Source organism: Syngnathus scovelli, chromosome 22 (assembly GCF_024217435.2).
Source record: "Syngnathus scovelli strain Florida chromosome 22, RoL_Ssco_1.2, whole genome shotgun sequence".
Lineage (NCBI taxonomy): Eukaryota > Metazoa > Chordata > Actinopteri > Syngnathiformes > Syngnathidae > Syngnathus > Syngnathus scovelli.
This window is the reverse complement of record NC_090868.1, coordinates 3,586,051-3,601,592: the sequence shown is the minus strand read 5'-3', so window position 1 is coordinate 3,601,592 and position 15,542 is coordinate 3,586,051. Positions and strand designations below refer to the sequence as shown.

Here is a 15,542-nt window from a genome sequence, read left to right as displayed (position 1 = left end):
CTGGAAAGAACGTTGTGACCAGATTTGTGTGTATATTCCGAAAAATAAAGCTGGAACAAAAAAATATGCTTTTGGAGTAAACTAAGCAAATACTCACCTTCCTCGACATCCTTTGATGAGATGGAGGGTGACCAGTACGAATGCTCGGAACTGTTTGAGAAAAAATCTGAGTGATGTTCATTTACAATTAATACAATCAGCTAATGTGTTAGAAGAAACTGACCAAGTCAAGGAGGCTGCTGGCTTCTCCCCGGTGACATCCTGCTTCGTCTTGCTGTTCATGCGTTTCTGCAAGTTGATGACTTGGATCTTCATGGTGGGTTTGCGTTTGCGCCGGCTCGTGCGGACATTAACGAGAGGAACGGCTTCGTCGACGGGCTCCGGTTCCGTATTTTCCGGCATTTCCACCGCTTCGCCCCTCGCTGACCCGATGTGAGTTTTTATTCGGTTTGAGAACTCCAGCTCGTCATGCCTGCGTGTTTTGTGCGTGTTTCTGTGCCGTCTCAGGGCCTGGCGGAAAGAGAAGCAGCGGCCGCATTCGGGGCAGCGGTGGGGGCGCTCCCCTGTGTGGATGACCCGGTGGGCCGTGAGCAACGAGGCAAACTTGAATTTTTTGTCGCAGTCCGGACAGTCGTGAGGGCCCGAAGCGCCCTGAGGACGAACGGAAGCCGAGTCGTCCTGCTGCGTCCTGGCGAGGTCGCTTTGTGTCTTTTCGTCCATTCGTTCCCTTTCTTTACCTTCATCTGAGGTCAACTCTTCTGCTTGCTGGACCAAACCATTTTCTTCTAATTCCGCCTCAACTTCTGCAGTGACCTCAATGGTCACCTCATCTACTGTGGCTACATGGATGTGACTTTCCGGGCCTGCTTGGTTCGGCTGCTCTTCCGCTTTAGCCGTTCCGCCAGGATGGAAGGCCGAAAGGGAGGCAAGGATTTTGTCCCCCATGCTTGTAGCTGGAACTTTTTTTTTTTTAAAGCACATTAGTTAATTAATAACTCCCTAATAATCGCACACATTGCTTAAAAAAATACATTACCATGCTGCTTTAAACGTCTGAGATGTTTGTGGTGCTGGAGTAAAACTTTTAAGTCATTAACTTCACTAAGTGGATGAACGCATTCATCTGATATTGAAGATTCAAGCCAGCAAACAGTCTGCAATTGACACAATGAGAATTGATTCTGCAATGAATCATACCCAGATAAATTCACTGTTCATTATCTGCTACAGTTAATTGGACACATACGCCCTCTAGTGGCAATCTCATGCGATCTACATTTCCAATCCAAACGTCAGAAAGGTATTGCTCACCTGTTTGAGATCAGGAACAGGTAAGAGTTGAGCGAGTCGACAGAGGAACTCCCAAAACAGCGACTTTAGATCCTGGTCATACTCAGGTCCATAACAAGATGGGAAGACCTCCTTTGTGATGGATGACAAGTTTCATAAATTGAATCCCTTGACTTCATAATTCAAATCAAAGTGAAAACGCCTTACCATAAAAAAGTGTTGTCTCTCTTCGGGATTCTTGAGCAGAACCTGAATTGACTCCATGAAGCTCATTATAGCTTCTTCTTCTTCATTCACCTGCAATGTTTCAACTGATAAGACCGAAGCAGAAACTGGAATTAAAAAGCTACTTACGTGTTCTGCAGAGGTGTTTTGTCGTTTCATCTTGTCCAAAAGTGACAAGATGACGTCACATTCCAGCGGCTGGTCACTTCGGCATAATTCGAGAATATACTAAAAGTAAAGTAAGGCATAATGTTGGCACAATAACTTCTCACTCTTCTTTGTTGTACTCACCCTGGCTCTTAAACCTAGATTAAGTTGCATCCTGTGCTTGTACACGAGCAGCTCCGGGACAATCTCCACGGCCAAAGAGACAAAGTCGGCAATTTCCCAGTAGCTGGTGACTTCTTGTTTCTTTAGGGTCTGCCACATGGAAGCTGACAGGAGCTGCAGAGGTGGCACCAGTAGACGAAGAGAAGGCAGAGGTAATTGACTACCTGGAAAACAAAATACATACAATTTAAAATAACTGCAGTGATTCTCAAACTGAGTTGCATCATTTCAGTGTGATTGCCATACTCAAGGTTCTGGATGCATTTTAAATTTAGCTTAACTTTATAAAACAATTTATAAATATTTAGGTAGACATCTTTATTTTTTTAAATATTATAACGGTGTCCTTGGGAAACTGCTCCTTCCATTATTCCAAACTTAAGCTACCTCATTTTATCTTGTAGCTCTGATGGAAATGTCACCATTCTTTTTACCGTTTAACACCCCGAAAATTATTTATTCTTTCATGCACTAATAACAAACTAACCTTGGGAAATGGTTGAAAAAAGAATCGCCTCCATCTTCTTGATGAAAAGTTGCTGATAGCCACCAATAGCCAGTTAGCTAACCACACGAACAATGCAAAAAACAAACAGTTACGATAACAACAAGCCTGGTATGATTATTCATTAGTAAATGGTCCAAATTAATTCACACAATGAGAATAACGACCGAAATAAAATCAATTATAGACAAATTTATATGCTGTTTCGTTCCATCGTTCTTCTTTGTTAATAAGACTGTTGACACTCGATGATACGTCGATATTACTGCCACCTGTTGGCGATTTTTGGAACGACACACACGTTCCGATTAAAATACACAAAATATAATTCAAAATATTTCCATGAAAAATTGAAAACTAAATAGTATAATTCGTAATCATACTGTAAATTATTTTTTTCACAAACATACATGATATAATTAAATCAAGAAGTGAATCAAGATAAAAAGAGCATATTAGAATCCTACACAAATATTTTTCTTTGTAATTGATTTCATTAGATGGTGCAAACAGTAAGTAAATAAAAATTCATGAGCAGCTAATTGCACTTTGGTATCACATTTTTTTTGGTAACATACAAATCAAGAAAAACTTTTTTTCATCACATTTTCAGTTCTGAACCAGGTCCCAGTGTATGTAAGGTCCAAAGAGACAGGTTTTGGCTGTTCCAGTGGGAGCGGATCCTTCTCCCGGGGAGGTCAAGAAACAGTCGTCATAAAACCGATGAGGAGTCTGTTTGGAAACATCTTGCTGGCAGGACGAGAGAACTTGAAAGAGGGAAGAAAAAACAACAAAATGTAATTATAGCATTAATTAACTGCGATTAATTCAAACGCAACTATGAAAAGTTGAAATTTGTCAAACCTCCACAACCCACCTACTATCTGAAGTTTCTGCGGGCATTCTGTAGCCTCTCGGATTTTTTTGTCCAGATTCAGACATCTCCGCATGACAAGGAGAGCCAAACACAGCTGTAGGGCAAAGGTCAACACCCCCAGGACGATGATGATGTTATTATCTGTCGAGAAGAAAACAGGAGATCAATTTTCTGTATATATTTGGAATACAATATATATACAGTTAATAAAAAAAAGTCTACACACCCCTATTTCAATACCAGGATTTTGCCATATTATAAAATGCGTGACGTGTTACCGACCATATGATGACATTTGTGGTATCGAGTCCCAGCGGAAGATCACGAGGTCCGAAAGGTCCTGAGTGGAGTTGCGGTTCCGGATGAGCTCCATTTGTCAAGCTCGTCACGATGCGCCGGCAGATGGAACGCCGAGAACCTTGGCAAGGCATCGATGAAGGTCACAAAGATTAGAAATGAATTCACAATATACCCACCATCTTTTCGAACAATATTTTCCAAGTTTATATTGACGTCACTGACATGGAGCTATTTGAATGCCAGCGGGTCAAACTCCAATGAACTTTGAGCCGAGTTAGACAATAAACTGAATTCACAGACATTATAACTTGTACATCTGTGTCCAGTTTAGTGACAAATATTTTTGTCAAAATTAACTAACCTGATGAAAAGTTGCAGCACGTTTAAAGCTTCTCGCCCCCCCCTCTTCTGTCCAAGCGTGTGTCGTTTGGAGTTCAACCCCAGCGGAGAAGCCACTCAAATCTCCTCATTAAAGTTCCCGGGAAGTTTGTTTTCCTGTTCCGCTCCACATGAGGTCCCCGTTTTTCGTCTCGTTGGGAGGAGACAGCTGTGCGGTCACATTCATCGAAAGCGTTCAGTCGTGAACGAGACACATCTTATTTGATATGGATTACAAATAGCTCAACTGAACGGTACACAGACTTAGTTAGAATGAGTAAACTATCCTGAGGACCTTGTTCAGTTCCCCTCAGGGTTGGGCGGGTGTACTGAGTAGTAAGTGTCACGATCCATTGTAAACAATGGAGCGGAACGTTTGATGTCACTTTGACCTTAGATTAAACTTTGAACAGTTTGGCTTTAAATGCTTTGCTGTTTTTTTGGAGCTGCAATTTTGGTTGTCTCAATTTCTGAAGTTATTATGTTTTATTAGTATACGGTCAAAAGCACCAAATTAAAACATTTGACATAAAGTTGGGAGTGAGCTCAAGTTTAAGATTTAATTAGAAAAGGAGGAGTACTGGAGTGCCCCGTACGAAATGACACTCTGAACCTCCCACAGGTTTTATCCGGTGCAAAGCCCTCTAGTGGCGATTTAATGAACAGCATCAACAAAGTTTTTTATCCCGGTGTAATCAGCATTTTTTATTTTTCTTATAACAGTGGCCAAACGTTTCCCCCCTGAGGGCTGCAGAGCAAAGTATCAAGAAATTATATATATTTTAAAGAAAGTAAATTTTAATTAAGGTTATAAGAGAAGTATTTTGCAAAATCTTGGAGTATTCAGTAACCAAAAAATATTTCCGAATACAGAAACAAAACAATTTTGAGGGGGGAGTAAAGTGGAGGTTATTGGCATTTTTTTTAGAGCTAAAAAACAAAACAAAAAAAAACCCCACTGTACTACCCCGTTATAACCAGCAGAGGGCGCTAGAGACCTCCGTTCCTAAAGTTAAAAAATTAAGACGTATAAATGTTTTTTCTAAACTCCACTAAATTTGTACAATATCATATGTTCATCTTACTGAATACAAGATACTGAATTTTAGTTATCATAAGGTTTAACACATAATAAAAACTTTTGTGACAATAAATATATATTTATAATATGACAAGTCCATATTTTCATGTGCAAAAAGTGTCAACCTGAATTTATACCCATCCAAACAATCGTGTTTGTGTAGATGTCATCTTTGAACATGGAATAAAATATTTCGGGACGGCAGTCGTGTCCTCTGGCAAGGATTACTCCTACACAAGGTGTGCCGGCCTTCATGCAAATTCCATTTTGATTATTAAAAGCAGAGGACAGGGGAGGCAAACTGTTTTGTTCCCCATTAAGGCGACCCCTTCTCCCACTAAGAGGATTATCTCTGACACACGCGTGGGACTTACATAAGGCTGTCAGGGGAGGATAATATCTGACATTTCTGCAATATCCTACATTTTGGCAGATTGAGAAATGAGTGCATGTGAGGTGTGGCCGAGCATCCGGCCGGTTATTGGAGACGGTGAATATTCCGACTTGTGTGAACCGTGTGACCCCGTTGGGACTCAAAATCCCGTCGCCATCGATTTTATAGTCTGGCGTATAATTATGCGGTGAGTGTTAAATTCGCAGTAATGGCAGCCTCTTCCATTAAAACGTAATTAGCATGCTTCAGTTCAATATCTCAAGGGCACTGGAATCATTTATGCACAGTTTGATACGGGGTGACATGTTCTTGTTTACTCTGAAGCCATAACACACCTTTTACAAGTGCCATATATATATATATATATATATATATATATATATATATATATATATATATATATATATATATATGAATTGCAGATACACCAGATATTATAATCAGATACAGTAGTATAGTAGGATTAAGATAACATGAATACTCACAGGCATGTATTCTTTATCCTCTGCAAAGATTGACAACTATTACTCTGTACTTTTGTAATATATATATATATATATATATATACATAAATTGCAGATACACCAGATATTATAACCAGATACAGTAGTATAGTAGGATTAAGTGCTCTACAAAAAAATAATAATAATAATTGTCAGAAAAATTTATGCTTTGATACAACTTGCAAGTTCGGGCATTTGAACACAAATGGTGAAGCAACACTTCTAGACAGATAAAATGAATACTCACAGGCATATATTCTTTATCCTCTGCAAAGATCGACAACTATTACTCTGTACTTTTGTAATATATATTTGTGTATATAAATTGCTGATACACCAAATATTATAACCAGATACAGTAGTATAGTAGGATTAAGTGAAAATAAAAATGTGTTTGAATTTGAACACAAACGGTGAAGCAACATTTGTAGACAGATAACATGAATACTCACAGGCATGTATTCTTTATCCTCTGCAAAGATCAACAACTATTACTCTGTATTTTTGTAATACATTTGGATTGTATTTCACTTTTGTAATCGAATCACCGCTCTACTAAGATCCGAAGTGGTAGAGGCAAGCAAGATCATAAAGACATTCACCTCTGATTTATGCGATTCATCAAATCGAACACAAAAGGTTTTGTTCTATCCACTCCCCAGGGCGCAACCCAACCTTCTCATCTAACACACACAGTTAATCCGGTCTCTCGTTACTCCGACATTTCTCGGGTCAGTTTTCTTCCTCTTCTAATGTGAATGAGAAATAAATCTCAGCGGCGGAAGAAAGCTTTCCGATTCGAAATGTCATGGCAGCAGCTGCCTGATAACAAGCGCTTGTAAACAACCATGTAGGATTATTTGAAAACAGGTACAGTACGTTCTTAGAAAGCGAGGTGTTATAATAAATTTTATTTTTACGATGTTGCCGAGTAAACACCTCTGTTCGCTCCTCACTTTTCGTATTCCGTCACTGAGGTCATGTTTTGTTTTTTTGTTCTGCCTTGCCTGATAAATATAATTAGATGTGACGATTGCTTTCAACACAAGTTATTTTCGGGCGCTGGCTGGGCAGCTCGTTTTGATCAGATTTGATTCCTTTCAATTTTTGTGCGTCAGAGGAAAAAAAATAAGACTGGAGCTTTTTTTTGAAGCTATTCTGAGTTCATTTCAAATAAAACCTGAAATTGAGCAGGGTTGTGTAAACCTTTTATATCCACTATACCTATAAATAGCACAATCGGACGACCTGATAAATTTGCATTTTATTTTTTTTTTCTTCTCACTGGCTTGGTGGAAAAAAAAAAAAGCCGATTTAGTCTAAACGAGTCTTTGGAGTATTTTGATTTTATTGAATGTGACGAGCTGTCATTCAATATAATCTCGTACGGACACGCAAAGACTCTTTAAATCTCTCTTATCGGCAAATGTGATGGATAATATTATGAATAACTGTTAGAAGTGGGGGTTCACTTATAATTCAATTAAAAACATATTATGAGTCCCCGGTAGAGCCATTTAAGTCAGTTGCAGCGATGTGCAAAATCTATTTTAGCGCTGAGTCAGGTCAGTAAGCAAAACCGGAATGCATGCTCGGTAAACTGGATTTTTATTTGCAACTTGTAATGTATTATTGATTTAAAAAAAAAAAAAACACCATGACCTAATGAAAGCTCTGCTCATTTGCATAAAATATTCCGGCTTGCTGTTTCTTTGTTCTTCTCTGAATCCTCCAAAATTTCGCAACATTTTCTCATGCTAATTTATTTTCATACATGTAAGGTGTCAAACTCAAGGCCCGGGGGCCAGATACGGCCCGCCACATCATTTGTAAAATTTTCCATTACTAAAATCACAAATTGTCTTGACTTTTTAAAAATAGAGATTTTTGCTAGCAATTTTTATTACCGTTCATTTTTGAACATTTTTTACGAGTGTCTGAAATGAGTTTGACACCCCTGATGTAAGGCCAAGAATATTTCCAATTTTCCATTTAGTCGCTCAGCCCCCCCGCTTTTAAGTAACCTATTTGCGACACGCAGTTACTATATGTGAGTTTGCTTCCCTACTGAGGCGTCCTGATTACATAAACACACCACGGAATTGTTTGGTCTCGATCCAGTCCGAGAACATGAAAAGACACGACTTCTCGTCCTTGATCTCCTTTCATAACCGACAGCCGTCAGCTTGGCCTCATTCGCAGCATAAAAAAAAAAAAATGTTTCTCGCCAGTATAAGGTGGATCAGGATGGTAGCGACGGGTCCTTATGGATTCGCCTCCTCCACCTAATACGATTGCTGTGGCAATTTCACAGACGATGTCGCTTGTGTTTATCCCTCCGAATGCTGCTCGCAATAATACCCCCCCCCCACCCACATTTTAATGAAGTGCAGTGTCAGCGCAAATCTCCCCCGTTGTGCCACTCAAAATGCCGATTGTAAATATTTCCAAACGTGTCACCGGATATAATCGTATTCCAGAGTGGTGAGCGTTGGCGTTTCCAAGGAAGCCACAGGAGGAAGAGGCACGATATTTATACCGAACTAGCGACATTTCGGATATTGGAAAGCCGATCAGTTCCTCGTGTCACACGTGCAAATGTTCTCCGAATTCCACCGAGGCGTGTCCGTTCGTTTCCATCACGCGCTATTAATTTTTGATGCGTGTTTGACAAGCTTTCATTCATACCTGATGGAGGCAGAATAATAATCGGAATCGCACAAAAGGGGTTTTCTTAATAAGCAGCAGGGCTGCATGGGGGCCTTGCTAGCAGTTGTTAATAACAAAAAATGAAATCAATCACACAAATGATCTCCTTTAAGACTATTCTGAGGGGAGAGTCAGAAAGGTGAATGAACCATATAAGCTCTAATTAAACAGTAGGCATCGTTTGCCAAATGGTACCATTACACAAAATGTGTTCACATTAACGTTGCTATTTTAGCAATACGACTCCCACTTTCATTAAACTTTCTCCAACGTTTGACTTATTGCCCGTCAGGAAATTATTAGGACTCGGGAGTGAGAAGATTAATGCGTCTTGGTGGATATTGATCAAAGCGGTGTTCGTTTAAGCTTAAGCGGAGTGGTCATGTGCCTTCACGTTATGACCTTGCTAAAATGTTGTTGTGTGGTAGAATCTTTTAAGTTTTAGCACCTGTCATAATTCTAAAAATGATGCTCCTCGTTGGGTGTTACAGTGCTGAGTCAGCATTTGCGCAAATGTACCGTATTTTCCGCACTATAAGGTGCACTGGATTATAAGGCGCACCTTCAATGAATGGCCCATTTTAAAACTTTGTTCATATAGCCGCTCTGTGGTATGGATACTGCTGGGGCCTGAATTTCAGCCCCCCCGAATCAATAAATGTTCAATCAATCAATCAATCAATCAATCAATCAATCAATCAATCAATCAATATATAAGGCGCACCGGATAAGAATAAATAACTCAACGTTGATCAAACGTTAATGCAATCACAATATAGTAACACTTAAAATAGTGAAAACAATAACAATATATCAATAACTCAACGTTGCTCAAATGTTAATATAACACAACGCACAAAATAAACACGTAAAGCTTACTTTTAATAAGTTAGTCCTCATCCACGAATCCATATTGATCCATATATAAGACGCACTGGATTATAAGGCGCACTGAGAAAATTGGAGGTTTTTAGGTGCGCCTTATAGTGCGGAAAGTACGGTACACTGTAAATTTTGGATGCTAACAGATAGACTCAACCTCAAAATTAAAGAAAATAAAGCTGGTATATGTTTTCCACTATTGTGCTATCGCTTGGTTTAACAACATTACACCACTATTTTTCTTTAGTTGGCCACCAGGGGGAAACTAGATACCTGTGAGAAGTGTTTATATTGACTGTCTACCTGTATTGCTGCACCGATTGTGTAACACGGCCACTCCGGATGCTATTCATGAGCCTGTCTATGGTGTTTTGTATTGTGTGTTAGCATTAAGCTAGTAGGGATAACTAAGCCTTGTTGTTTCAAATACAGATTATATGATTCAATTAATGATCAGTTCTGATTGTTTTAAGTTTAGTTTGACAAAGTCCATCTGTTCGAGGCAATAAAGAGTTTCGAGAAGAGTAATTGACAGTTTCCCAAATTGCTACTTGTTGCTAAGTGAGCTCCATCTGCCGCCACCATCGTATCATACGCAATCGTGAGAGTATTATGGGACCCGATCTTTAGAAGTCAACATATTAAGAAGTGAAAAACATCTCGTCCCTGGGAGAGTTATTTCCAGCTTGGTCCCTATGGGAGCCATCAAGGCGTCTCCATTTAACAACAGCCAATTTTCCCATCACTCCTGAAAGCATCGCATTTTTTGAAAAGGCTCTGTATGTCCTCTCTGCCACTGTACAATCATGTTAAGTGTTTTTTTTTTTTAATAACAAAATAAAGCGTAAAAAAAAACGGTTTTCACTTTTTCAGTAGCAAATGAATGGGCCCTTAAGAGGATTTTTGGAAAATTGTGATTTGCTGACTCACTAAGAGGTTATTTGCCATGCTTTAAATCCTTCTGATGTAACCCTACTTTTCATTTGATCACCCAAGCGGACTTTATTTCCTCATGGTGCCTAAAATAATAACTTATTGGAGGCACGAAGCAACACACAGCCTCTAAAACTTTTTATTTTAAAATACCACACTCATGACGATGTCTATGTGCGTCCGAATGGGACATCAAAACTAAAAAAAATGTAAGTTGGTGTGGACAAGACATGTGATGAAGCAATACAAGCTTTCTGGCACCTTGGAAACGACACCACAGAGCTAAAAATATCAGACAAAGGGAGAAAGTAGGTCACACCTTCTTCTCATTGGTTGACACCACTAGGGCCGGAATGACACTTCACTCTGCTGCCTTTCTTTTCTCGCGTACTAAGGGTCAATCGTTCCAACAGTTCGTTTTCTTGGGTTGCTAGATGAAGCTAAACAAAGTGCAATTGGAAACACCAAAAATTCATTTTTGACTTTCATTCTTCGACATTTCGTACATCCAATAAGTCTACACACCCCTGTTCAAATACTTATTAAAAAAATAGACCAATATGATTTTGAATGATAATGCACTTAGTTAACATGGTTATGTTAATGAACTTTTTTTATAATATGAACGTCCCAGTAATGTTTATGAGTACAATAAAGCATGCTAATATGATAGCCATCAAGACTTGTTTTAATTCAACTTACTTACTGCATTGGGTTGTTACTAAGACGTCTCACGAAAACAATTACATTACTAGACATACAAAAATGAGCATGAATGAACTCGTGTAGAAATTTCCACCGCAAAGAATCGATCAATTTCATTCTTACTGGTGAGCGCTACATTGCTTCGACTTATTAAAGCAGTCATGTGATCCAGTAGCGATGGTAGAGACTCGTTCCTTTCTTCATGTGGAATAACTCGAAGACAGACATGGTTTGATCTATAATAGAACAAGTTTGGATTGGTTTCCGTGTTGCTGTTTGCGCAGCGCGACAGGTCTTTCAATTATCGGGAGTCAGTCAGACTGGAGTGTGACTGTTCCGCCACCTTTATTTCCATCATCTTTGCGATTTTTGCTGTCTTTTCCGTATCGAGTCTTCTTACAAGCACAGGCAGGATATTGGTAAAATGTAAAATGTCGGGGGAATTGGACTTTCGGGTGACATTTCAGGATGAACCTTAAATTGAGTCTTATGACTTGAGGCAGACTCAAGTCACATAATGAGCAGATTGATACACTGGCTACTATGGCTACAGCTGAGCCACATGCTAACCATTAGCAAGTGAACAGCTAGCCCATCGGACACCCACGTCACTCACCATTTAAAGGCCCTAACTTTTAAAGACACAAGCCAAACAGTCAAAGTCGAAAAATGCTACCTCTTAAAATAAACAACTTGCAAAATTTCACCCGAAAGCCAAATCTTCATACCGTTTTGTGTGATGTTTTGCTATACCATCAGGGCTGAGTCTGTGAGGGTCTGCCCCACTGTCCTGCTTCCATTTTTAAGAATTCCCTCAGTGGTAGCTTGACTCGTGTTGATAACTGGTGACTTTGCTCCAGTGCTATCGCAGTCCTCCATTTGGGGCTCTAGGAACGCTACCCTTTTTCCATTGGACCTCCGCTGCCCCGACTCAAGTTCCCTGGGGTCCGAACAGAGGACGATAGCTCGTCCTCCGCAGCCTCCTGGGGCCCCGCCCCTGTTCTCCCTGCACCGACACGGCGTCAGGTAGAGGTAGAGGAGCACCAGTATGATGCTGACCACGCAGGAAGCCAGGGTGGTGAAAGCCGTATTGAAATGCTCGCCTCCGCCTCGATGAGCCAAGCCGCTGGGGGCGACGGAGCTCATGTTTCCCACGACCACGTTGACCTCGGGAGATACGTCCGGGTCGTAGTGCCGTCCGCGGGCTGCCACGCATGCGTATGCGCCGGAATCCTCCAACAGCGCTCCTCTTATCTCCAAGGTGCCATTAGGGAGGACTGCGAGGTGAGCGCTTGGCTCGGCTGCTGATAGTATCGTTTTAGGGGTCACCCAGAACACAGCTGGATCTTTCACGGCCGGCGAAACGAAGCCCGGGCATGTCAACCACAACCATTGACCCGGATCCACTCGGTAACTTCCCGCCTCGTTGGACACCTCTTCGTCCAGGCTACAATTCACCTTGGGGTTTACATTCTCCCTACACGGGTAGTCTTCTTTAAAGTCCAACAGGGGGCGATACTGCTTCCACGTCCAGTACTCAAGAAGAGCCAGTAAAGCACAGTCACACCTAAGAGGGTTTCCCTGCAAATAAATTCCGCCATGTTGGCTCAGAGAAAGCAGAATGCGGACATCCAAACCGGCGAGCCTGTTGGATGACACGTCGAGAAAGGTCAAGTTGAGAGGCCCACCTCCATCCCAAAGATTTACGGGAAGTGATGTCAGTCTGTTTCCAGACAGGTAGAGTTTCACCAGACTATGGAGACCACTAAAGGAGTTAGGATTGATTTGAGCAATCTGGTTACCAAACAGCAGCAGCTCTCTGAGCTGGGTCAGGCCGGTAAAGATAGACGAATTGAGCGCTGATAGATTGTTGGATGAGAGGTCCAAGTGGAGGAGATGAGGTGTCACCGCGAAAGCGTCGGCTTCAATCTGGCCGATGCGATTGCGGCCGAGGAGCAGAGCGGCGAGCCACTCGAACGGCCGCGTTGTCCAATCAGCGGGAATGGCGGTTAGGGAATTGTGGCTCAGGTCTAAGCGGGTGGCGTAGTCAGGGAGGTCGAGGGGTAGCCTGGATAGATTACAGCCGCTGCAAGAAATAATATCGCTCGTGCAAATACAGCCGGGTGGGCACGTGAGGGTCCAAGGAGGGAAGCCGAGGCACAGTGTGAGCAGCAGGGCCACCGCCGCGGGGTTGACGCTGCTCTGGCTCAATAGATGCGACGTGATGACACGCATCCTGCTTTTCTTCTCAGGGCTGAGTCTCAGCTTGCCGTCTCACGTGCTTTACACATGTCATGCGTCGGAAGGAGAGCTGAGGAAGAATCACACAAATTTGGAAATTGGTCAGCTGTTGATACGATTTGAAAATCCGGCAACTAGTTCGAGATATTTTCACGGAATAAAAAAGCCGGAAAGACTTAGAGGTCTGCGGACTCGGGTTAATTCGTGGATCCCGCGGTTCAAAGCAAACATGGTGACGCGGTATTTAGCTGTTATGCTGCATGAAATAAAATACTTTTAAAATCCAGAGAGGCAATCCTTTGGTTGTGTGAAGCACTTGCCTAGTGTTTGAAATCTGCTATATAAATAAATAAAGCTGCCTTGCCTATTATAGCGAATGCTGCCTGGTTGTTTATTTCAGCCACCGTTCGTGTTTACACTAGCCCTCGTGCAACAGCTGTGTTCAGGTACACTTTGTAAATGAAAGTGTTTCTTTCTGTTCGGTATTTTGATACAGATGACTAAGGGAATTGGCAGACTTAGACTTTCATATATTGTGGATAAGAAAATGTTTCTTCATCATTTTAATTTAAGTCAAAAACAATTTCCATCGCAAGATGCATTAGTATCCGTACTCGGTATCGGGTATTACTAAAACTCAAGTACTTGTTCCGATAAAAATAGTATCGGTGCATCCCTAGCTGCACCCAAATGAGGGGTGAAAAGTCAAACAATTAGCATTAGCTTCTGTTTGTATTTTCTGATGGATCGGAAATATGAGCCGTATTTTCTCATTCCTCTCTTGTTTTAAAAGTGCTTTACAAAATCCGTTGGAAAAATACAACTCTCAGATCCAAGAAAATTAATGTTAGGAGGAACTGACCAACTCTGCACCCATCATGGAAATAAAGAACGGAGAGAAAAAAAAAAAGAAAATACAAAGCCGCTGCCTACTCACCTTGACGCCCACGCAGCTGCTGCCTGTTCAAACAGACATCCTCTCGTCCACGTTAGCTTGTGCATCCGCGCTCCGAACGCATGATCCTCCTTCGTGGCTCTCAAAGCCGGCTGGGTTTGGTCCCGCGGCGCAACATTGCGCGAGCCTCAAAAAAAAGCAGACAGCCGGCTGGCGTGCGCGATGGGGAGGAAGGAGAGGGGGGGGGAGCTGCCAATGAACTGTTCACCTGCAGGTCGACTTGCGTGACGCCAGTGGGAGGGGACGGACAGAGGCGATGGCAAGACGGGAAGCCACGGCAGCACAACATCGCACGCGACTGGAGTGGAGTGACGGAAAAAAAGCTGCAGCTGCACAGCACGGCCACAATTAGCACAACAAAACGCAAGGTCGATCGCAATTATTGATGCTTTTTCAACTTTTGGACCAGCGTCAAAACAGTAGTGTAGTAGGTCTAAGTGTTCACAAAAATTGAAATAAGAGCATACACGGAACTTCGGCACGATAGTAACCCGATACCGCACTTCAAGAATTAATCATTTATGACATGGCGGCCATGCATTTGGTCAGAGAGGCTTCACGGGGGATTTACCTGACTTAATCCATCGCTTAATGTTAATATCACGTCACAATTATAAAAAGTAGCACACGAATGAACATTCCAGCTCACTGACGTTTAAAATTGATTAAAGAAACAGCCTCACTGGTTGATTCCGAACGCCCTGAGGCGTATTAAATCATCATGGCGGCGCATCCGAGCTGAAATGTAATTAAACAATTTAAAATTTGCCAAAATTTCATGATGGATGGATTTAAATTTGAATTGGAGAACTTCCAATAATGATACCCCGAGACAGTGATGTTGTTGGTTAAGTCCAAGTGATGCAACCTCTTTTCAGGGAGGATTTGCCCCATTAAAGATACCATCATCTCAATTAAACATGTGTGCCCTTGAAGACTCCTCGTTCCAGTTCTCCCCCCCCCCCCCGCAGCGCCGCCGCAGTCTCATTATTTACACTGGAGGTTACGCAATGTTATAGAAGAATCTATAGGGCTCTGGGCAAACTAGCCAAGCTAATGTTTTTTTTTTTTAGCTGACTGGAGACAGAACACTTAAAGTGTCGAAAAAATTCTCGCAGTTTCGTTCCGAGCTTCCTGTTTATTTACGTCAAACGGAAAATTGATATCTTTCATAAACGGCATTTGCATAATTCATCACAGTTTGAAGCCTTGTTCTCTTCTTTAGTCCCCCATT

The 15,542-nt window shown here is 41.5% G+C and overlaps 2 protein-coding genes across 9 annotated transcripts in view; both read right to left on the bottom strand.

Annotated features, from left to right (window-relative positions):
* The window catches only part of LOC125992245 (zinc finger protein 11), a 43,917-nt gene that overhangs the window by 1,133 nt on the left and 27,242 nt on the right, over positions 1–15,542 (bottom strand). The window contains exons 1-12 of one of the 8 annotated variants that reach the window (XM_068649549.1): positions 6,336–6,980; positions 6,131–6,150; positions 3,889–4,074; positions 3,510–3,645; positions 3,228–3,368; positions 2,333–3,117; positions 1,807–2,009; positions 1,498–1,743; positions 1,312–1,422; positions 1,037–1,154; positions 224–959; positions 98–150 (exon numbers count right to left, since the gene is read on the bottom strand). In XM_068649549.1, coding sequence (XP_068505650.1) covers positions 98–150; positions 224–959; positions 1,037–1,154; positions 1,312–1,422; positions 1,498–1,743; positions 1,807–2,009; positions 2,333–2,366 — 1,501 coding nt within the window. In that variant the 5' untranslated portion in view covers positions 2,367–3,117; positions 3,228–3,368; positions 3,510–3,645; ... (1 more) ...; positions 6,131–6,150; positions 6,336–6,980. Of the gene's footprint in view, positions 1–97; positions 151–223; positions 960–1,036; positions 1,155–1,311; positions 1,423–1,497; positions 1,744–1,806; positions 2,010–2,332; positions 3,118–3,227; positions 3,369–3,509; positions 3,646–3,888; positions 5,723–5,865; positions 6,096–6,130; positions 6,151–6,335; positions 6,981–15,542 lie in introns of those variants that run through there. The other 7 variants (XM_068649550.1, XM_068649551.1, XM_068649553.1 and 4 more) reach the window with 7 other exon arrangements.
* On the bottom strand, positions 11,860–13,347 carry LOC125992255 (amphoterin-induced protein 2). Its single transcript, XM_049761128.2, has one exon. The coding sequence runs from the start codon at positions 13,345–13,347 to the stop codon at positions 11,860–11,862; it is 1,488 nt and encodes a 495-aa protein (XP_049617085.1).